Genomic DNA, 24,225 nt, shown 5'->3' with positions numbered 1-24,225 from the left:
CCGCTAGTTTCAGTGCAGTGAGAAATATGATTTCATTCATGTAACATCTAGCCCTCATTTTGTCAAACAGGAATGGACAGGCTGAGAGGGCCTAGTTGGAGGTAGCAAAACAAATTCTTAGGCTCTGATGATATACAGGGCCATGCCTTCTTCCTCAACCACAGTCAGTCCTACAGAGCTACTGATGGATTGGAAAATTCACAACAACAACTTTACCCACCCTGTCTGAGAACTTTCACCCATTTTAAGACCCAATTTAAGACCTAAACTTTGCAGACAAGGAAGAAATAAGATAAAGCAGATGCAGCCGCCAATCAGATACAAGTGTACCTCTATAACCACAATAATGGAGTGAGGTGTCGACCTTGACTAACCTCACAAGACAGTGTTCTTATGAAACTGTGGGTGATACCAGGTATTGTCCAAGAAGCCAGTTACACTTCTAGATCTTATGTGGTGGACATGGCTCAAAGGGGCTAGTACAGGTAAAACCAACCACATCTCTTGAATGCTCCCACAGTATCAACACACACACCTGTGAAAGGTAAAATGTCACTGCGATGGGAGAGAAAAAGACAAAGAAGAATGGGAGTGTTTTGTTTTGACAATGGTAAAGCAGTTGATTAAATGTCACTGTGACTTTTGGTTTCACGCCACCAAGTCCTGGGTGGAAGTCCTGTGTTTGACACTGCCATGTGTCCTGGCCTCCTCTCTTGACAGACTTTGTCACTCTTTCTACTATGTCACCTGACTTCCTCCTTTGCTGACCACTAGAAGCTAAGCAACCGATAAGGGTGTATTGTTAGGGTGGACTTTCTGCTTGTTTTCTTTTCACTCTTTTGGTCATATTTTGTTTTTCTTTCAGCCAGGACACCACAGCCGATGCTCAGAAATGCTACTGTATGTTATCCAAGCTATGAACACAACTCCTGTTGATTAAAATTTGTAAATGGAGTTACATTACAATTTAGAAAGGAGTACATCTATAAAGAATCAATCTTTTAAAAAGAACAATTTCTGCTGTATGCTATATCAGCAGGTTAAGAGGCTGTGGACTATGCCCCTGCCTCTTTGTTAACAGTGAGACATTTTGAATTGACACATGTAGTAAACAGAAGTAGTTGGACAGGAATAACCAGACAGCTTTGACGGAGGCACGCCGGGACAGGACAACAGAGAGTCATAGTCCCACCTCTATGATGCCTTGAGTTCATCCAGTGAGACAGAACATGAGGAGCCCACCTTGGAAAAAACACACATTCTGCTTCAAATAGCCAGCATACACAGTACGTCTAAATCATTCATGTCAATGCCACTTATCTGTCATTATGTAATGCATGGTTCTAGTATGTGATCTGTCTGTACATTCTGAACCACATACCTAAGTCATGACCAAAAGAATTAAGGCTTGACAAAATACTGAGAGCTGAATACAAGGAGCTTTTTCACTGTCAATTCTTTAGAAAGGACACAAGTGCTCTGTCAAAAAACTGCACTGGCTGTGTCTACAATAGAAACTCTCAGCTACCACCAACATGTGACGCGTTTCCCCTCCAACTCTTGGCTAAGATGACATGGCATGCATCTGATGGCAGCTGAACCTTATCTATCTATCTTATCTTTAACATCTTTAAGCTCACTATTGCAGCACAAACACCTGACATGTTTACATTTAGGGGAGAGTTAAGCCACATACGGATCACAGAGTTTATTGCCTTTGCAGTGGTCTGAATAGAGGTGCAATTCATTATGGGGTGCTGTTTAGAAAACAATACAGAGAGCTCTTTTGCAGCATTGCAATGTGATGTCTAGCAAAGCGCTGCATTGGCCAATCATAGTGTTTTATAATTGTCATCTGTATTTTATACCGGCTTCTATTTTTATTTTTCTCCAATATATTTATAGCTTTACTCCTTATGATGCAGTTACCCTTTTAACTCAGCTGGATTTGGACAAAGCACCTTGGCAACATGTGGAAATGTGTGCAAATATGTTTGATCATCACTAATATGGCAGGATGACTCTGAGTGTTCAGTCAGAAAGTTGTCTCACAGCGAATTTATTTGCTCGGTCTGTCTCTGCAGTTTTCTGTGGAGATCCTTTGTGTGTGTGTGCGTGTGTGTGTGTGTGTGTGTGTGTGTGTGTGTGCATGTGTGTGTGTGTGTGTCTACACATTTGGTACATGCGCTGGACTTTGCACTAGAGCTTGTTCTGGACATGCAGTGAAAGAGTACAACAGAAAGGACTAAATGTTCTGTAAAGTGAAGAAAACTGACAATGACAGTGATCACAGTGAGACAAGGGGCTCAGACAGAGGACAAGATCAAAGAGAGCGATAGACAAAGAGAGCAGGAGAGAGAGTTGTCAGTCTGTGTGTGTGTGTTTCATGCTGATGCTAAAGGAGAAACAACCACTTTATATAAAGCTATACTCAGCAGATCCAGACTCAGCTAACCCACATTACATCCTCATCTATCGTCTTTATTCAGCTCTGTCAGGTGGGTGTGCGTACACTGCTGCTCGAGCTCTGTTTGTCCCCAACTGTCAGCGCTGTTAATGTTGATCTGAGAAAACAGCCTTGATCTTTTTGCAGGAACCGCAATAATACAATTCATACATTTTTTTTCATGTATTCAGTCCTGCCAAAACATGTTTTACGAGTACACTAGTAATAAACTAGTACTAGTACACTAGTAATACTACTGCTTGATGAAGTAGCAGTCCAACTGTGTCTTCAGACTACAAGCATGATGCTCTTTTTTAAGGATATTGCTGCATCAGGATGCACATAAGACAAGATAAAACTTAATTCTGAGATAAACTGTTGAAAAGGTTGGTTAGAAATGCAAATATATAGAGGGAAAATTGCAATTGCAATTGATATTAAAAAAAATATCAATTGTTAAAAAATCTAAATATACACAAAAACAAAATATAAAGGGGCAAGGAGTAACAGTAAGGATCATAAGTTACTCATATCTCACATGACTTCTTGGTCACTTGTATATAAATACGTATGACAAGTAGCATATAGTTATGTACGTACAATATCACACTCAAACAGTGTATATGGTTAATTCAGAATGTTCATTGAGTATGTCCATAATCTCGCATGAAATGTCCCATTGTGAAACATTATGTAACATTTTGTCCTGAAAGGTTGTAATGCTTGCAGTCCATGGAGAGACAGTAATTCAGAGAGATGTCTGGAGTCAGTGCTGCCTTGAACATCACAGATGTGATGCTACTAATTTGATTGTCTGTGAAAGGCAATGAGCAACTGTCAAATTATTGTTGATGCTTGTTTGACCAATTATCTTCCAAAAAAACTGACTTCATTAGAGTTAAAACAATAAGCAAAGCAATCCATGATGTAACTTAAAAACAGCTCATGGTCTGTAATTTCGAAATATTTGGTTTTGAAATAATTGCAAGTGAGGGTGGTTCTGCTTTATGGTTTGGATAAATTAATACAATTATGACATAACTCAATATGAGCAACATAATACAGATCATAATAACATAAAGCAATATCTAATCCAAAAAAAAAGAAACAGTACTATGAATCTGGCTAAATATCAAAACCCGTAATGGTGTCATCCCTAATTCGAGGTTGCCTCCTCAACTAAAAAAAAAAAAAAAAAAATCAATCCTCCATTCTGATGAGACAAGAGACTCCAGGCCCCATGGGTCTCTTTAACAGTCATAAATAACATCATGTGACTCGGCCATAAAGCCAGTCAGCTTCTTTCGACCAACCAGAACCAAACCAACACCCTGATAAGCTGCAGCAATGCAACTAAGGCACAAGTTCAAACATCAGTATATCCTACTTTTGCAGTAAGAAGTCACATTGCACATGGATGGACCTCAAGGGTAAGAGCAATGGTTCCATCAAGCTTCTTTAACACATAGTTCCTTTCCTTTACTGGGATCACCTTTCAAGCACTGCTAGTGAGCTGTTCTTGTCTGGTACTTTTGAAAGGTATTTAATACTGAACAAGTTTGGACAAGACAAGTAATGTAAGAAATCAAATCAAATCATCTATATATATCCGTAACCCTGTATGTGCCTGTCCCCGCATGTTACTGCTTTCACTACCAACACAGCCTTTCCAGCATTTTCCCTGAAATGTCACTAGGTCTAGTGGTGGAAAATTGGTGAGACAGTACCTGAACATCAATACCATTCACACATAACCTGATGCAGAAAATGTCCCTGAATATTTCAGGGATAGACTGCATGTGTTAAATGGGCTTTATAAGAAAGTGCTATCACCCAGGAAACCTGAGGCAAACTGCCTTTCAATACTTCCCATGTGTTCATTTATGTTTTCCTTTGCATGAAATACAATTATGGACAGACCTCTCAGCATGTTCTGTCCCTCCACTAGGATATTACTGACCTTAAAGGCAAACTTGCGAGTGATGTTATCCAAAGGTTCCACTCCTCCAATTTGGAAACTGAGCAGCGGCAAACTGCCTAATACTGTGTCCTCCTTCTCATCTGTGAAGAGGGAAAATTAAAGTATGAATACATCCCAGGAAAATTCAGAAAAACAGAATCACAAACAAATACTGTGTGAGAGAAATCACAGTTTGAGCCACTTCATTCAGCCTGCAGGATAAGGCAGAAAAACAGAAGAGTATTTAGAGTCCAAAGATGAGAATAAGAGCTTCTTGCAGCATATTCTCTGCTCTCACGGTGACAGCTTCCCAGAATAGAAATCCATTATGGTCCGAGGGTCCCTGTGATAAGCAGCTGTGATGGCTCACAGACTCACACCAGGATCAAGCGGTGATAAATAAGAGTACTGCAGAAGGGGAGGCATGAAAATTTCAGGAGTTTAAAAATGGATACACTCTCTCTCTGTGACCTCCTACCTCTTATTTCCTGAACATGGCTCTGCACCAACACTGTCTCTAACACTGACTGAGAGTGTGTTTGTGTTACGTATGGGTGAGTGTGACATAGCAATAAAAAGAGAGAGCGAGAAAGAGAGAGAGAGAGAGAGAGAGAGAGACAGACAGAGAGAGAGAGAGAGAGAGAGCAAATGAGGGCAAAGGAGCAAGGAGCGAGAGGAAGAGTGAGAGAGAGCTGAGGGAGGGGGAAGGGCTTGTGCAATCATACAATACGCTGATCTCTGCTTTGTGTGCGTGATTGCGCGAGATGATAATCAGCCCATGTGACTCAGTGTTGCAGGAATCTCGGCCCACAGCCAACTGTACCTGCTGCTTGTCTGCACCAAGGAGACACACACACACAACACACACACATGCGCGTGCATGCACAAAGGGACAGCAGGTAAATAGACACACTTAAACACTGCCTCTCTCCCATGGATTATTGATGTCTGTATTTATACACAGAAAATGATGATGACACATACCGACAAGAGGGAAGAAAATCAGTTTACAGATGGTTTTGGTGTTATTTCATTATATTCACCCCAATATAATGGAGGTGATTGGCATTTAATTTCTTGTGTATAAGACATGACGGTACCAATTTATTTTAACTGTATAAAGCCTTTATAAGCCGTATATAAACAATTAATAAATGGTTTATAATATGCTATTTTGTTGTTGTAGGTAGATATGAGTGCCTATTTAAGTGTTTATTGATGAATGTCAACTACTACAACTCCCACTGTGAAGCATTTTTAAATGCTGTACCAATAGATAATGACAAAATTACAAAGGTGTGTCAACCATATATATATATATATATACACACACACTGACGAAATCATAGTTGTGAATATTACTTTCCATTTCTGCTAATATCTCTGACTAAATCTTACACTGCGGACCTTTAATGTTCTTAACATATTAAGCCGATAGTGAAGGGACCATGCCCCCTGCTGAAGTTCTTAAAAGAAAACATGGTGAGTCATAGTCAGTTATTTTCATACCTCAGTTGCACTGGAACTTCTAAAACTGGGCTCCACACAGAGAAATTCATATGTTTTCTCCTCAAACAATTCATCATTAAGAGCCTGTTGTGTTATAACAATTTTCGTGCGACACTGAACAACATAAAAGAGCCTCAATAGCTGAAGTCACCTGACAACTTAGACTCAGACTTTACCTCGGTGTTTTAGAATCATCATTAAAAGTGTTGTGTGACAGTGGAATTGGTGAGGCCATTTTATGACTCCTTTGATATGAAAAAATTGATTTATAGGGGCACCTGCATCATATGTGTATATTATTCATACTATAGTGACAAGAACTATCATTTGGTAGAAGAAATTTCTGCGCATCAGCTGACTTGAAGATCAAACAGGTTCTGGAGGGATGACAAGTAGGCACGATCATAGTTAAAAGCTTTGTCTGTCTGTCGGTCCACCACTTTCATTCTCACAGAAATACATCAACACCTATGGGTTGGATTGCTGAGAAATTTGGTATACACATTTATTATTTATTATTGTCCCCATATGATGAATCCTATTTACTTTGATGATCCCCCTTATTCCAAGGTCTGATCAGTGTTTTAGAGGTAGTACATTTGTCATAATAAACCAGTCAAAACAACTGGATGGAAGGGAGGAAGAGTGAGTGAGAGAGATATACAAGACCAGCGGTGTGCTCTAATATTACCATATTTTATAATATATTCACCACTTAAAAATTTAGGTGAATTTATTTCTTTTACCCTTCAAAGATTTTTCTGTCAAACTAGATGTGTACAGGTGTAAGGTAAATGAAATGAGGGGGCTCGAGTGGTCCAGATAAGTTATTGCTAATTTGTGATCTCCAATTATTGCTTTTACCCTTGCATTTTCCTCATCCATCTCTGAGTTTTTAATTGGGCAGAATGGTAATAATCCCTAAGAATAGGGAGAGACATACCACCTCCCACTTCACTGATAATTACATACAGTGTACCGTATTTAATCCTTGACTTCCTTTCATTCTAAATGAATCTGGAAATCTAACTGGGCGGGACTGTTAGAAAATGCAAGTTTATTTTTCCTCATTTCCACAAGGAGACACCAAGTCCTGGTTCATCATACTTGTGGTGGCACCTCCCACTTTATAAACACAGGTCTGGATTAGGGGCAGCTTTGGTTCAAGAGGTAGAGAGGTCCTTTACATATCAGAAGGTCAGTGGCCTCAGCAGTCTACATGTCGAAGTATCCTTGGGCAAGACACTGAAATTTTGAATAACCTTAAACGTAAGTAGCAGTTTATTTCTTATGAAATGGCATTTGGTTAATGGCTAATCTGTGAAATGATATTTTGATGAAACACATGTTTGGTTTGACTCATTATATGTAGAGTATTTATAATACTTTGTTCAATATTTAAGATGATTTAAAGATAAGATATTATGATTTGTTTCTGTGAACTGGACAATTGATTGCAACCCTTGTCCGGTGGTTTATGGCTCCAGTAGAACCTTAAATCATGAACAGGAACTTTAACTGGTAGTGACATAAATAGATACAAAAGAACAGCCTGGGTAAAATGCACATTTTATAGTGTCAACTCAAAATTCAGTAGGCATGCTGAACAACATTCTCTTTAATTTTCTTGTTTACGATTTCATTGTTATTTTATACGAGTCACTCAGACAATTGCAATTTTTTATACTGAGTTTATATCCTGAATGTGGGCATCTGGATTACAGATATATAACAAAACATCATCAGAATACAACAGGATCAGTAAGATGTCCATTTATCTTGATTCTTGCTGTAGGGACAGAATCTAAGGCTTGGTGGTTGTCAGAAAAGTGGTTTTGGTCACGGTCAGTTATATATATATATATATATATATATATATATATATATAACACTGTCATATATATAACAAAACATCATCAGAAGGATATATATATATATATTTTTTTTTTTTTATTTTATTTTATTTATTTTGTTTTTCGAAAAGATTATCAGTTTGTTTTCTTGGCAGATTTGCTGGTGGCACATAGGCGGCGAAAGGAAGCAGACAAAGTGTCTTTATCCTCTAGAGACAAGCAATCATTTAGTCTTTTCTCAGTCAGTATTGTTCTTTTGTCTATACATCACTTTAGCTACCGCTTACTGAAGATCTTGTAATTTAGTAATTGAAGTTGTTGAATTCTACTGCTGATAAATAGCTAATGTAAATAAAAAGACAAATAAAATCAAGTAAAATGTTTATTTGCATATTATTGCATAACTTCATACTGTTTATCATTTATCATTTAGATCAGATTTTAGTCTAGTCAAAGTGAAAAGATATCTGAAATATTAGATTGTACTGAAACAAAGTCATATGAATTAGTATATATTAGATCTGACTCGCAAGGGAGTTTTTAGATAAAAAAAAGCCACTCCAAAATTGAAAAAAAAAAACCCTCTACACAACAGTTCCTTTTTTCTGCAATTAAAGAAAATAACATAAAACAGTAGATCAATACATCCTTCTTGTAGTCCCTAAATTGATAGCGGTAACGTCATATGGATGACATACATCATGGCAACCGTCAAGAAAAGAAAAAGTTATTCTTTCATAATAAATTTTCATTCATAAATCAAGCCAGCAAAAAGGCCTGGATAAGTACAAATTATCGGATGAAGTTAATGCTATTCGGCAGAGTTGAGTGCAGAACAAGCAGCTTTCACAAGACCACATTCTGACAAAGACATGTTATGCAGTCAAGTTCTGTGCTGAGAGAACTAATAGCTAGTAGCTAAAACCTCTTTCAGAAGGCACATTTGTGAAGGAGTGCCTTGTTGCAGAAGCAAAGCTGCTAGCACCAGACAGTAAAATTGTTCCAAAGTGCCAGTTTGTCTCCAAGAACTGTTACAGAGCGGATCGCTGATATAGAACAAGTTATTCCACCAAAGTCTCAACCAGCTTTACAGCTCTCTGCTGCAACCTGAAAGGAATAACATTTTGTATTTTCCCACTGCAAGAACAAACGCCTGCTATGACATCTGAATATGCTGGTGAGTGTGTAAAACTCCCTCAGGTGTTTGGTGAGAGGTTTCAGGACATGGAAAGTAAACAAAGGGATCTGTGAGTAGTCTTTTTAAACTTGAAAAGACTTGGTTCTGCTCAAGACTGACTGACCCAAATTTGGAAACCAGCTGCAAATAGCCTCATCATCACCACCCCCTGACATCAGACACCTTGCCGAAGACAAGCAGTTCCAGCCATTGCACTAGAGGTTAGTGTGATACAATAATTTAGTGTGGCTCTTGAAGGATGTAAGAAAAATTTAAATGGCCCTTGGTAGGTAAAACATTCCCCATCCCTGGTCTAAAACCTAAACTGGGCTTATATGTTTGTCTTACCAGACACCAGTGTGTAAGCACAAGTTGTGCCTTGGAGGTGCAGATACAACCCTGTAAAACACAACTCAAATGTTTGTTTTTTTTTCCTCCCTTTTTGTCAATTTTTTGGCCCTAGGTCCTCGCTGGCATAGCAGTGGCAGTGGTAAATTGCACTGTCACATTGCTCCCTCTCTCTAAGCCTTCTTTTCCTAAAACACAGCTGGGCTGGGCAGAGATGGAGGGGAAGCTGGAACAAAACAACGTGTTCAGAATAAAGAGCGAAACCTCCAGCACAGAAAGGAATTAACCCGAAAAAAAGTAAGAAAAGCATGGGCATTTTAAGTCCAAGTTTTCAATTAGAAATATATCAAGTGATCACAACCTTAACTTGGATTATTTTATGACATGGTTTCAGAGATAGGAGGTCAAAAGAAACAAAGAATAGCCACAGCAACAAAGAAAGGGAAAGAATGCAGCAGTTAATCCAGAAGTGACTGTTTTGTCGGGTGTTCTACTCTTGTCACAACATGTAGATTTATTGCTGGAATCCTGTACAAGGTTATTCAAGGCTGCAATTAGCTCTGAGATAGAGGACTAACAGGACGAACAACAGGTTATTGAGACATGAGCCACACTGGACAGTTAAAAAAAAGTTCCCTGTTGACATTATACCATTGAAATACCTCTGTATTTTCAAAGCCAAGCACATGTATTTTGATACTGAGTTGATGAAATAATTCAATTGATACATTTTCTCTTAGGTTGTGAATTATGTTGATAAAGACACAAGTGATTTAAGATAAAGATGTGACTTTAAAAACCTTTCCATCATTAATCACAACTCTGGTGATGATGTTATTGTTTAAATACATTGCCTAGTGAGCTGGTCATGGAAATGCAATGCAAAATTGCATTTAAACCAATACTATGTCACAATTACAGAAAGTAAAGATCTCATAGTTCTAAACTAGAAATAACATGTTTCACCATAACAATGATATCTGTAAGATTTTAGAATTACAATATACAACATAACATTGTGATTATGACAACATGAAAAAAATAATTTAATAGTAGATAAATCCATAATTATGGCATTGGAATCAAGGGTTTTTTGATAAAATCTCATAATTAGTACATATATGTATCATAACGTTCAAATGTTTGTAATCACTTGCAACAATATTTTCTGTATTTCCCTAACCTTAACCAAGCACTGTCAGTGCCCAAACATAGCCATAAAAAACTTTTTTGTTTGCCTTTGTGGACTACTTGTGTTTGCCTTTTTTTTGGATCATAGTCAAGACAGTGGTTTTTGTTTGAACCTCACTCTGCCTCCTGTGTCTTTCTCTGCACCTGAATCTGAGCTCACCAGGGCTGTTACAGTACAATCTGGCCATGTCAGACTCAGCAGAGAATGATGCCCTCCGTTCTGCTCTCCAGTCTCAAGGGCAGCAGCTGAAGGACCATGAACAAGTTGGGCAGAGATGTTCAAGAGCTTGTTTGTGTTTAACGCTACTTGGCAAGCAAGCTCCGGCTGCCTCTACCCCTTCTGCCCTCCCCTGGCCCCACAGCCACGCCTGATCCCCAGCCTGTCCTTTGCCATGAACCATGTGCACCACCCATTGAAAGGTATGACTGGGATCCTGAAACCTGCCGCTCCTTCCTGACTCTCTGCTCCCTAACATTTGGCCTCCAGCCATCATCATTTCCCACTGATCATTCAAGTCTTGCCTTTATGATCACCAATCTCAGTGGAAGAACACAAGAGTGGGCTACTGCTGAATGGGACAGACAGTCACCAGTATGCCAGTCTGAGGAGACTTTTTCTGCCGCCCTAAGAAGGGTTTTTGGACATTACACCCCTGGTCATGAGGCAGCTCTCTAACCAGGGCAACAGCTGCGTCGCAGAACACGCCATTCATTTTCGGACTCGGCTGACAGCAAAATGGAACACTCAGTCTCTGTCTGACACTTTCCTGCATAACCTTTCTGATGATATTAAGGATCACCTAGCGCTGCTTTAGGGAGGGAAGATGCATCTACTGTGGTCTCAAAGGACATTTCCTGGCAGCATGCCCAGTAAAAGGCCGTGCTCATCAATGAATGGAGGGTTACTGGTGAGCAGAACTTTTTCTACAAGACCCTCCCGTGCACTCACCCAGGCCCATATTTCGCCTCCTGTGGTTTCCTTGGAATTAGCTGCTTTCATGGACTCCGGAGCTGATGAAAACTTCATGGACCAAGGCCTCGCTCACCACCTCCAGCTGCAACTCAAGCCTCTCCCCTCCCCCCCTTGATGGTCGTCTCCTCTGTCATGTGTCTCTCCAAACTCCAGCTCTTGCCCTCCTCATGTCAGGTAATCATTCAGAGACTATTTCTTTTTACATTATTGACTCTCCTGAACTCCCTCTCACTCGTGGTTTTCCATGGCTAACCAAGCACAATCCACATATAGACTGGACTACTGGCACTATCCTGGGCTGGAGTAACCATTGTCATTCATCCCGTCTCCTATCTGCTGATCTCCCCAAGCCTGTTGACCCTTCCTCAGAGTTCTCTGAGCTGTCTGGCGTTCCCTCTGCTTACATGGATTTGAAAGAGGTTTTCAATAGGCTCATGCAACTTCTGTGCCTCCTCACAGACCATATGACTGTGCCATCGACCTTCTCCCTGGGACCTTCCCCCCTAAGGGCTGTCTCTACGTTACTAAGCTCGATCTCAGAAATGCTTACCATCTTGTTCGTATTAGGGAGGGGGATGAGCGGGAGACTGCTTTCAACACCCCTAGTGGCCATTATTAATATCTGGTGATGCCTTTTGACTTACTAACTCCCCAACAGTTTTTCAGTCCCTGGTCAATGATGTTCTTCGTGATATGCTTAACCGCTTTGTCTTTGTCTACTTGGATGATATTCCGATTTTTTTCTAAGAATGAGAATGAGCATGTCCAGCATGTCCAGCAGGTTCTTCAGCGGATGTTGGAGAGCCAGCTTTTTGTCAAGCCGGAATAATGTGAGTTTCACCAGCAGTCAGTCTCTCTCCTGGGGTTCATCGTGTCACCTGGAAGCATCCAAATAGATCCTGCCAAGGTAAGTGCAGTGGTTGCCTGGGCAACACTGCCTGACCGCAAGCAGGTGCAGAGATTCTTGGGGTTTGCTAACTTTTATAGACGCTTTATCAGGAACTACAGCTTCATAGCAGCCCCTTTACATGCCCTCACTTCTCATGGTTCTAAGTTTCAGTGGAACACTTAAGCAGAAGAGGCCTTCAATTCCCTGAAGCACCGGTTCACCTCCTCACCCATCCTCTCCATGCCTGACCCCAAGCTTCAATTCATCATTGAGGTTGATGCCTCAGATGTGGGGGTGGGGGCACTGCTTTCTCAACACTATTTCAACGACAATAAGGTTCACCCATGTGCTTTCTTTTCCAGAAAACTGTCCAAAGTGGAGACACTGGCTAGAAGGGACTGAACAGCCATTCCTAGTATGGACGGACCATAAGAACCTGGAATACATCAGAACAGCCAGGAGGTTGAACTCACGTCAAGCCAGGTGGGCCCTGTTTTTTACCCGATTCAACTTCACCCTGTCTTATCGCCCTGGCTCCAGGAACACCAAACCAGATGCCTTCTCCGCCAGTTTGAAACCGATGACTTTCCTAGGGCCCCCTCTACCATCCTGTCCGCTGCCCTTGTGATTGGAGCACTAACTTGGGACATTGAGAGTGGGGTGGGACGAACACAGGAGGGGGCTAAAGTTCTGGACGGATGTCCTCAGAACCTCCTCTTCATCCCGATTCCGCTTCGTCCACAGGTGCTGTAATGGGCTCATGCCTTCAGGCTGAGCTGCCATCTAGGGGTGAGTCGGACAGTCAGTCTGCTGAAGCAGCGGTTTTGGTGGCCTTCTTTAGTGGGGGATGTGGGGGAATTTGTCTCAGCCTGCACTCTTTGTGCCCAGAATAAGACCTCACGACAGCGATCGCATGAGCTGCTTCATCCTCCCAGTACCCCGACCACCCTAGTCCCACATATCATTGGACTTTGTCACTGGCTTGCCCCCTTCTGAAGGTATGACCGTTATAATCACCATTATTGATCGCTTTTCCAAGATGGCACACTTTGTCCCTTTGGCCAAACTCCCCTCTGCTAAGGAGATGGCAGAGGCCATGTTGTCTCATGTTTTTCGTCTGCATGGCCTGCCACAAGATGTTGTTTAAGATAGAGGGCCTCAGTTTGCCTGGTGGGAGTTCTGCCGACTGATTGGTGCCACAGCCTGCCTCTCCTCTGGTTTTCATCCCCAATCCAATGGTCAGGCAGAACGTTACAATCAGGAACTGGAAACGGCCCTCAGATGCATAGTCTCCCAGAATCTGTCCCAGTGGAGTGAACAGTTGGTCTGGATTGAGTATGCACATAACTCACTTCCCATTTTTGCCACTGGTCTGTCCCCCTTTTACTGTGTTTATGGGTACCAGTCACCACTGTTTCGAAACCAAGAGGGTGAGGTTGCTGTGTGGTCTGCTCAGGCCCTGGTTTGTCGTTGTCATCTCACCTGGAAGAGGGCTCAGGCAGCTCTTCTTCGGGCCTCAGGACGCTACAAGAGGGAAGCTGACAAACAACGTACTCCGGCTCCTTGTTACCGTGTGGGACAGAGTGTTTGGCTTTCCACTCAAGACCTGCCTCTCTGTGTGGAAAGTCGGAAGTTGGCTCCCAGGTTTACTGGCCCCTTCCCCATCTCCAAAATCATTAATCTTGTGGCTGTGCAATTACGTCTTCCCAGAAACATGAAAGTGCATCCAAAGTCAAACCTGTGAAGAAAAGGTCTGCCTTTACTGTGAAGCACCTGCTGGCTGTCCGACGCAGGGGTAGAGGTCACCAATACCTGGCTGATTGGGAGGGATATGGTCCTGAGGAGAGGTCCTTGGTCCCATCTAGGGATATCCTGGATAAGGATCCTGGGGGGGGGGGGGGGTGGTCCAGTCGTGTTTAATTTTTGTAACTCTACCTCTTGTGTCATTTCAGTTTGCTGTGTTTTCCCACCTCTCATCAACCCAACCCCACTTACTCACCTGCCTCTGATTACCCTCCTCCCTTCCCTGTGTGTAAAAACCCCCACCATCTCCACATGTCTCTGCCAGATTGTCTTCGTTCCCAGTGACTTCACCTTGTGGTTTTGCTGCGTTTGGCTCACGGGGTTGGTTGAACTTTCCTTGTTAATGATTTTGAAGAGTTCTGCCTTTTTCCTGTCTGTTTTGTTTGGATGTTTGCCTTTTTTTGGATCATAGTAAAGACAGTGATTTTTGTTTGAACCTCACTCTGCCTCCTGTGTCTTTCTCTGCACCTGAGTCTGAGCTCACCAGGGCCGTTACAGATATCCAGGCTGGAGAACAGAATGAAGTACAAACCTTTGTAGTAGAAGAGACATCTGTCAGTGAGGACGAACCACCTCTTGTTCCACTGCTTCACACCACTGCTGGCCTGTAGGAGAACATGTCGAACACTTTAATCATCACATCATTATCATGAATGTCAGGATCTTTGTCTTGATTATTGTTAGTAGAGCTTAAAAAGCAGGAACAAAACAGAGCTAGAGACAAGAAATATAGCAGCTGCCTGACTAATGGTTAAAATTATAACCCAGCAAAAAAGTGGCAATTACCAATATGAACCACCATATTGTGAACATTTACATTACAAACACTAGCAAAATGTAATATTTGCATTTTGCGACATAAAACAGCAAACTTAACAAACTACTCAGTCCAACACTATGCATGATGGGAAATGTGGGCTATCATTGCAATAATTTTATTTGGATAAGAATTTACATTATTCAGCAAGGCATGGATGCAGGCAGAAACTCTGCATGAAGGAAAGAGCTTTGTTTTTCTCTTCTTCGTCGTCTCTATCTTCTCCCTTTTGCCTCCAACTCTAGGAAAGCCATTTGCTTCCTCCAAGATTAGTTTAGTTGGTGGGTCTCTTGAGGTGGGCATTGGTCTCTTGGGTTTCACCAGCACATTGCTGGTGCTTTCCTGTTGTTTGTATTTATTGTAGTTATTTGTTTAAGGTGCTGTTGCTCTAAAGTCATTGTTGCCATTAAAAAAAGATGAGGCTGGGTATGTGGTTGCTATAGCTTTGTTGAGGTGTATGGTTACGCTGGGGGTTGTGGGAGAGTGAGTGACACAGAATCAGGTAATTACGAACAAGAGGACTCCGACCAGCCAAGAAACCACAAATAAACTGCTCACATTGATCGCTGTCTACCGATGTGCTTTTGGGTTCTACAAGCTCACCCATTATAACGCCACAACAGGCTGAAAAACCACTAGCATCTTTTACTACAGCTACAAGAATCATGAACAGAGAGAATCTGCGGATAATAGCCACTAAAGCACAGTCGAGTACTCAAAACAAAACACGGACTCAGACAATGGGCTTATTTGGTTGCAACTACAGTGAAAAGTGTTTTCTATTCAGCCTTTTATATTTGATACATTAATATTTTGCATTTTGTTACATGTTTAATTGAAAACTTGCACAAGGATTCTAAATAAAAGGAGAAAAATAATCAAATATTAGTAAGGACCTTTTAATTGTTGAGTATGTAATTGAAAATGTAATAGAAATTTGAAAGTTCCATGGCAAACTACTGATTCCTTGAATTTTCTGAAAATGTGCTATATTGTGACATGTAGTCAAATTGCACAGCCCTACTAAGAATTACTATCATGCAACAATTTTTTTTCAGTCTCGGCCTGTGTATCCCCATTGCTACATCAAGTAATTTAGTATTGCACTTCTGTAAAATTGGGGGACTCACAAGAGACAGATACAGAAGAATGTTCAAAATCAAAGCAACAGGGGCCAAGATATCCTCAATTGTAGTCCCTAATTTGGGTCAAGCTTGAAAAACACAGGATCCTTCAATTCCCATAATACAACTTGATAGTATATTTTGTTGCACGTCACAGTGACATCATTAAGCTTCGTTTCTCAGACCTGACAAAGCTTCTCCAGAGCCACAGAAGGCATTATAAGACTCCTAGCTGTGTCCTGTCCAATATGATGAGCGGACTGCTGTAAAACCAATGGAGTTCTTCTTTAATACTAAGAGTAGAGAGAAAAGTTTTACCTGCTTGTACAGCCATCCTTGTTTGGTCACCTCTGCTTTGGGATTCCTTCGCATAGAGTTGGAGCGCTTCCCAAACATTGCTACCTTTCTTGGAGTCCGAGATGTCTGCAAGTCAGAAGAGATATGGAAGAAGAAGAGGAAGAGGGTTAATACATTGGTTGTGGTTGTTAATACAATGTATCAAGTACCAAGCAATTTACACTATAATAGCAAGGTATAGAGGATTGACAGGATCAGTGAATGAGGGTATGTATGTCTCCATCCACAGTGCATGCATAGGTTATAAGTGAACTTTTAGACCAAAACTTTTTTTTTTCTTCAGTTTTCTGAAATTAATGTTTGACAGATGCACAATTTGAAATTTTGTCTAGTATGGGCTAGTTAGTTTGTATATATGTGTTTGTAATTTTATGCAAAACAACTTTTTCCCCAAAAGTTATGGAAACACGTGTGTGTGTGTACGTGCATTTGTGTGCATGCATGTGTGCATGTGTGTGCTCACCCTGGTGTAAGGCTGGGCTTCTGAAGAAAGCTCTGACACCATACTGGCACTTTTAGAGTGAGGAATCTTCTCTGTCGTATTCACCTTCCCATTCATATCCAAATAACAGTAACTAGACAAAACAACAAAAGCATGAACTCGTTAGTTAATTGCACTCCAATCATTTATAGCCTGACAAGAGAAGTGTGTGATTGCCAGAAAATGACTGTTAACTTGTCTGTAGAGACATTCTTCAAAGAAAATGTTTTTCCAACAGTTTGCCCCATTGTGCCCCCATGTTAGAAAAATGCAGTAAAAGTCCTCTCGTGGATGATGTGTGTGTGTGTGTGTGTATATATATATATATATATATATATATATATATATATATATATATATATATATATGGGCATATGTGTGTGTGTGTGTGTGTGTTTATATATATATACACACACAGTGTTTATTATAACACTAGCTATATTTAAGAGATTTCAGTTGTATTTGTTGAATTGGCCACTAAAATACCCATAAAATATCTACAAAGTTAATTTTGCTCTATAAGGAGATTTAGGTCATTGTCCTTACAAAAAACAAGCTTGGCCTAATTCACTGTCAATATCACACCATCATGTTCAATCACAGAAGAAGCCAAATTACTGGTGCAATCATTGTCAGGGGTTGAGTGGTTAAATTGATGGTGATGCAAGAGCCTCAGGACACAGCTCATGAAGAAGGAGCTAACAAGTGAGCAATGGATTGAATAAAGGCCCTTACTGATGCTGGCTGGAGTTACGGCTGCATAAATAAGAACTTGAGATTCAGTCCAAGCACTGTGAAGTATACTTTAGACTGCCCTGATGCCACCAGCTCACACCAGAACCAAAAGGGGAGGCATAGAAAAAAGAAACTTTCTGACAGACAAGTGAAGCATCTCAAAATTCTCAGTCTTAAGAACTGGAGAAAGATCTCACGAGAAGTGTGTGACGAGATCAACACCACAATTCCAAATGTTGCAACAGTATCTTCAAGTACTGTGCGTCGGAAACTGGGAGAAGAAGGACTTGTTGGCAGAATAGCAGCAAAGAAGCCATTACTGAAAGCAAAAATACAGCAAAACGCCTGAAATTTGACACAAGAAAAGGAAAAAGGAAGATGAAGTGTTGTGGACTGATGAGTCCAAGTTTGAACAGCAAGCGAAGCGTGTATGTTTGATGGTGGGAGGGGGAGAGATAAAAAAGTGAGTGTCTCTTAGCAACAGTTAAACAACAAGGGGGTAGCATTATGGTGTGGTGTGCCATTTCAGGCTCAGGAACACGTGACTAAATGAAAATTGATGGCATCATGGTTAAGAAACTATACCAGAACATTCTGGTGAGAATACCATCTGAGAATGGTCTTTAGTGACCCTAAACATTCTTCTAAGTATTGCTAGAAGTGCCTGCAACAAAAGCAATCTGCTGGAACATTGAAAATGATGGAATGCCCCCCTCAAAGCCTGGACCTCAACCCCTTAGAGGTGATAAAAGGAAAGGAGAAGGAAAAGAGGTGCATTTTAAGAAGAGATTTAAAAGTGGTCATGGATGAGGACTGCCTGATGTGCAGTGGCAGTTCATTCCAAATATATATATATATATATATATATATATATATATATATATATATATATATATGTGTGTGTGTGTGTGTGTGTGTGTGTGTGACACGGGAGATTGGGGGTTCGAATCCCTGTCAGGGGAAACATCATCACAGTTGCTAAGGAACCAGGGCAAACTGATGACAAATGGGCTACTGGAACGAAACACAGATGGACGAGGGCAGAAAATTGTGCAGAAAGAGTTGCTGGAATGCTACTGTACAAGAGGGGATACATGCAGCGAAAGTGGGAGCATTGGATACTTCAAAACCCACAATCAAAGCTAACAACAGCTATTAGCACAACTCGAGATTGATGAGATACAACAACAATGCTACGGCAAGGGACGACAGGTCAGCAGGGGGATGTCATCATCACCCCCACAGCCAGAGACTGGGATCCAAGCCCCAGAGATTGGGTACCAAGCCCCAACAGATACCAACAGCCTGAGAACGAAGATCGTGATCCAACTGGAAACCTGGAGCCCCCGACGAATACCGAAGCTGAGTTGCCAAGTACCTTCAGAAGATCAACTAGTGGATGTGAATGCTGCTCTGAAACAAGCCCCACAGGAACCATCACTGAGACCAACAAGTCATGAAGAGGCCACAAGGAAGTCAACATGCCATCAACATGTACGCAATACCAGTCATCAGATACCTTGCTGATATCATAACATGGCCAAAGGAGGAGAGAGAAGCGACAGATATCAAGACTAGAAAGCTCCTCACCATCATCACCCCAAGTCCAGTACCCTGAGGCTATACACTAAGTGGAAAGAGGGAGGCAGAGGGCTAAATTAGATTAGATTAGATTAGATTTTATTGATCTCACAATGGAGAAATTCACTCATACAGGAGCTCTTCAGAAGACACGGGGGGGATTAATGAATGACCTGCGGTATCGCTACAATAGGAAGAACAAGAACAATAGAGGTGCAAATAAAGGTGCAAATAGAAACAAACGGAGCAAGAAATTACAACTGTGAAGGTTTAAGTAGGATGGGATTTGGATGTTTGTAATCAGAGAATAACAGAGGTTGTTGCACATAATAAGTATACATTGGAGTTGTACAGTCTGACAGTGGTGGAAATGAACAACCTGCGGTAGCACTCCTTCCTGCACTGAGGGTGTCTCAATTGGCCACTGAAAGAGCTGCTCAGCTCCTCTACAGTCCAGTGCAGAGGGTGAGAGTTGTGTCCATGATGGCTGTGAGCTTGGCCAACAGCCTCCTCTCACCCACCTCCTCCACACAGTCCAGTGGGCAGCCCAGGACAGAGCTGGCCCTCCTGACCAGCTTGTTCAGTCTCTTCCTGTCCCGCTCTGTGCTGTCCAGGGCCCAGCAGACGACAGCGTATAGGATTACAGAGGCTACCACAGAGTCATAAAAAGTCCTGAGCACACTCTGAAGGACCTCAGTCTCCTCAGGAGGTGGAGGCGACTCTGGCCCCTCTTGTACAGGGCATCAGTGTTGTGGGACCAGTCCAGTTTTTTGTTAAGGTGAACACCCAGGCACTTGAAACTATCCACTGTCTCAATGTCCTCCCCCTGGATGTTGACTGGTGAGTATGGTAGTGTCCTCCTTCTGAAGTCAACCACCATCTCCTTTGTTTTACTGGTGTTCAAACACAGGTGGTTGCGCTCACACCAGTCCACAAAGTCCATAATGACTGACCGGTACTCCAGCTTGTTACCCTCTGACACACAGCCCACAATGGTGGAGTCATCAGAGAACTTCTGAAGATGGCAGCTGTCGGTGTTGTAGGTGAAGTCCAAGGTGTAGATGGTGAAGACGAAAGGTGAGAGGACAATGCCCTGGGGTGCACCCATGCTGCAGACGACCACTTGACTCACAGCTGCACAGTCGCACGTACTGTGGATGGTCAGTGAGGTAGTCGATGGTCCAGGCAGTAAGATGTCCATCCACTCCAGCATCCTCCAGCTTCCCCCTCAGCAGCGCTGGTCTTATGGTGTTGAAAGCTCTGGAGAAGTCAAAGAACATAACCCTCACAGTCCAGCCAGCGGTCTCCAGATGGGTGAGCGCCCGTTGCAGCAGGTAGATGACGCCATCGTCTACCCCGATGTTGGGCCTGTAGGCAAACTGCAGGGTCCAGGGTGGAGGTCACCACGGAGCGGAGGTGGCTGAGGAGGAGCCTCTCCATGGTCTTCATGAGGTGGGAGGTCAGAGCGTGTGCTGTTTTAGGAACAGGGATCAAAGAGGAGGTCTTCCACAGGACGGGGACCTTCTCCAGGCTCAGGTTAAAGAAGTGGCAGAGGAACTCACAGAGCTGGTCCCCACAGCCTGGGGGTGCAGGTGAAGGTGGTCTGGGGAGGGGGGGAATGGCCTCTGGGCTGGAGACGTGTGAAGAGGGGGGAGCAGGAAGGGGAGCAGAGGGGGTGGGGAGAGAATCAAATCGGTTGAAGTAGTTTAATTCATCCACCCAGTGCTGGTCTCCATCATCTGTCCCTCTGGCACTCTGTCCAAATCCAGAGATGTTCTTCAGTCCTCTCCACACGTCTCGCGCATTGTTCTGGGCCAGCTTCTCCTCCAGCTTCTTCCCATAATAATAATAGAAGTCTTCCCCTATTTCGTACACCTCCACGTACAGCAAAGAAGGGTTCTTGAGTTCTTCACATGTGTACGTGGGATGCTTAGAGCTGTGGCTGAATCCAAAAGGGGTCCCCCATTCGGATCCAAAAAATGAACAGCGCCAAAAAAAAAAAAAAGTGAGTTTCCCATGTGCAGAGTTGCATAATGCTTCACCCACTTTAAAGAAAGATAAAGAGAAGTGTCTATTTACAACCAGTGCAACCAGTATGGAATAGAAGTACCCAAATCCCAATGGGGCATACCACAGAAAGTGGCTGAGAACAACAGGGCCAAGATTCTGTGGGACTTCAGCTTCCAGACTGACAAACAGCTCCTGGCTAACCAACCGGACATAGTGGTGGTGGACAAAGAACAGAAGAGGGTGGTAGTAATAGATGTGGTGATTCCAGCTGATGCCGACATCAGGAAGAAGGAACACGAGAAAATTGAGAAGTACCAAGGGTTGAAAAAGCAGCTGGAACGGATGTGGAAGGTCAAGGCGAGCGTGGTCCCTGTGGTAGTGGGGGCACTCGGGGCAGAAACACCCAAACTGGGAGAGTGGCTTCAACAGATCCAAGGAACAACTTCTGAAGCCTCACTCCAGAAGAGCGCAGTCTTAGGACAGCCAGGACCCGAGCTTGAGGATGACACAGATACCACCCCATCAGTGGTGGTGTATATATATATATATATATATATATATATATATATATATATATATATATAGAGAGAGAGAGAGAGCGTATGCTGGTAAGCTCTGTTTATAGTACTTACTGCAGATAGGAGTGTATTGGCATAGGCTCTTCCAGCTGGATCTGGCTCACTTCTGGTCCAGCTGGTCCACTGGCATCATGACTGAAAACAAACACATCAAGGACAAAGAGGACATATATAAAAAAATGTTAAACATAGACAAGTCAGTCAAGTTGTGGTACAGTTAGATTTTTCTCGGCATAAACCCGTCGTCCAGCTGATGGCCATATCTGCGTTGGATTCCTGGGATTCTTCTGGGTGCTCCTGCTTCAAAGATGTGCAGGTTAATTTAATTGACTCTAAATTGGCCATGGATGTGAATATGAGTCTGAATGGTTGTTGGTCTTTATGTGCCAGACCTGTGAATAACTGGCAACCTGTTCAGCCCTGCCTCTCGCCCAGTGCCAGCTGGGTTCAGCTCAAGCCCCCTGCTTCAGCCCCCTGCTTTCAGCCCCCTGCAACTGTCCAAAACATATAGATAATGGATGGATGTTAAAGATGACATCACAGGAAGTCAGTCTTATGTCCTTAAGTTCAGGATTATCAACAAGGATAAAGATAATTACAGTTTATTACAACTTGGGTTTTAAGTTCATAGTTTTGCAGGCCTACATCATTTCCTACAGCACTGAGTGTTTTTCTTTCGTTGATGTTTTGTGTTGTGTTTTTGCACAGGAAAATGCGGTTCATAATGTGATTCATTTTGTAATAACTAATAAATATAAACAGCAAACCATTGAGAAAAGTAATCAGAATTTGGCCATCTGACAGTATAGAAGTTTTGTGTCCAGTCAGTGACACCAACCAAGGAAATCTACCCAAACTAAGTGCACATAACAACAGCCTGTTATGAACGTGGAAGTTCATCAGAAGACATTTAATACAAGATGATGTACAGCTTTAAGACTCTTTAACTCGTATAATTAATGTATGACAATTACTGACCCTTAGTGGAATGTTAAGAAAGTATGAATATGGAACTGACTTGAAAACCTGAAACTCAGCTGAAGAAAGTTGAACATATTAGTCTAGGAACTGAACATTATCATGCCTAAGGAGTGCATTCTTCAAAGGGACTTTGAGGACATTGAAAGTTGTTTATTAAGAAGCTGAAGTGGTAAGTGTTTCAATTAGTCATATGGCAGATAAAGTACAGTGAAGGAAATAAGTATTTCATCCCCGACTGATTTTGAAAGTTTTCATACTAAGAAATAAATGAACAGTCTCTGACTTTTATGGCAGCTTTATTTTAACAGTGAAAGAAATAATATGAAAAAAAAAATCGAGAAAATTTGTGGACATCATAGCATGGGCTCAGGAACACTTCCAGAAACCACCGTCTGTGAACACAGTTTGTCACTGCATTCACAAATGCAAGTTGAAACTCTACCATGCAAAGACGAAACCATATATAAACCAGATCTTGAGATGCCACCGCCTTCTCTGGTCCTGAGCTCATTTAAGACTGAGGTGAAGTGGTAAAATGGTCTGTTGAGTCCTCTGGGCTGAAGAGGAAAGGAAACATCTGGCTCGTTATCAGTGCAAAGTTCAAAAGCCATCATCCGGTGAAACAACTTTCTACCACGAGCTAATATCAGAAATTGCTCTTGATCCCCAGTAAATACCTAAAACGTGCAAAGAGTGCAACTTGTCAGTAGCACAATAGAGTTGAAGGGACTCTTCTGAACAGAAGAATATACATTGTATGCAATACAGTACAAAATGGTTTTGCCAGCATAAAAGATGTACATTACCCTCATTTACAAAAAAAACAATATCATCGGTTTAAAGACTGAACAGAACAGGCCCTGGGATTGAGCAATTTGCACAAATTCATTAGCAGTTAACTTTTTTAATAGCCACACACTGATTTCTGTCCATGAGGTAACTCTGAAACCATTTACAAGCAATTTCATCAAATCTGATACTGTGAAGCCTTTATAAAAGCAAAGCATGATCGACTGTATCAAATGCCTTTGAAAGATCAATAAAAAAGCTGCTTCTATCCAAAGCCAAAATAATGTACATTTGTGGTGGATGAAGTGAAAGTGCTTTTCTCTAAAACCTGATTTCTGTGTGCTTAGAATAGAATGGGCTGAGAAGAATGATTTCAGTTGATCATTGACTAGATATTCTTGAATTTTTGCTAGGCATGATTATGTGGCTGCCGTTATGTTAAGAAGAAACACCTCTGTGCCAGTTAAAACTAAAAAGGTGAAAACTATAATTATGCAGCTGTCTGTAAATAGTATAGCAAGCTTTAAAAAGTATGGAACAAGTTTATCCTCGTGAGCCAGTTTATATTAATCTATAGCCAGTATTGCATTGTCAGCAAGATGGCACCGCACAAGTGACAGCCT

The 24,225-nt window shown here is 41.8% G+C and overlaps 1 protein-coding gene across 9 annotated transcripts in view; it reads right to left on the bottom strand.

Annotated features, from left to right (window-relative positions):
• The window catches only part of plekha6 (pleckstrin homology domain containing, family A member 6), a 100,903-nt gene that overhangs the window by 53,292 nt on the left and 23,386 nt on the right, over nt 1-24,225 (bottom strand). For 7 of the 9 annotated variants that reach the window (XR_006007195.1, XM_041946887.1, XM_041946918.1 and 4 more), the window contains exons 3-7: nt 21,887-21,967; nt 16,911-17,022; nt 16,409-16,513; nt 14,682-14,754; nt 4,407-4,507 (exon numbers count right to left, since the gene is read on the bottom strand). Coding sequence is in view for 6 of the 9 variants with exons in the window: in XM_041946887.1 (XP_041802821.1) it covers nt 4,407-4,507; nt 14,682-14,754; nt 16,409-16,513; nt 16,911-17,022; nt 21,887-21,909 (414 nt within the window). In the remaining 3 variants the exon portion in view is untranslated. Of the gene's footprint in view, nt 1-4,406; nt 4,508-4,596; nt 4,851-14,681; nt 14,755-16,408; nt 16,514-16,910; nt 17,023-21,886; nt 21,968-24,225 lie in introns of those variants that run through there. The other 2 variants (XM_041946937.1, XM_041946947.1) reach the window with 2 other exon arrangements.

The sequence above is a fragment of the Chelmon rostratus genome, chromosome 2, assembly GCF_017976325.1.
Source record: "Chelmon rostratus isolate fCheRos1 chromosome 2, fCheRos1.pri, whole genome shotgun sequence".
Lineage (NCBI taxonomy): Eukaryota > Metazoa > Chordata > Actinopteri > Chaetodontiformes > Chaetodontidae > Chelmon > Chelmon rostratus.
This window is presented reverse-complemented; position numbering and strand designations above follow the sequence as displayed.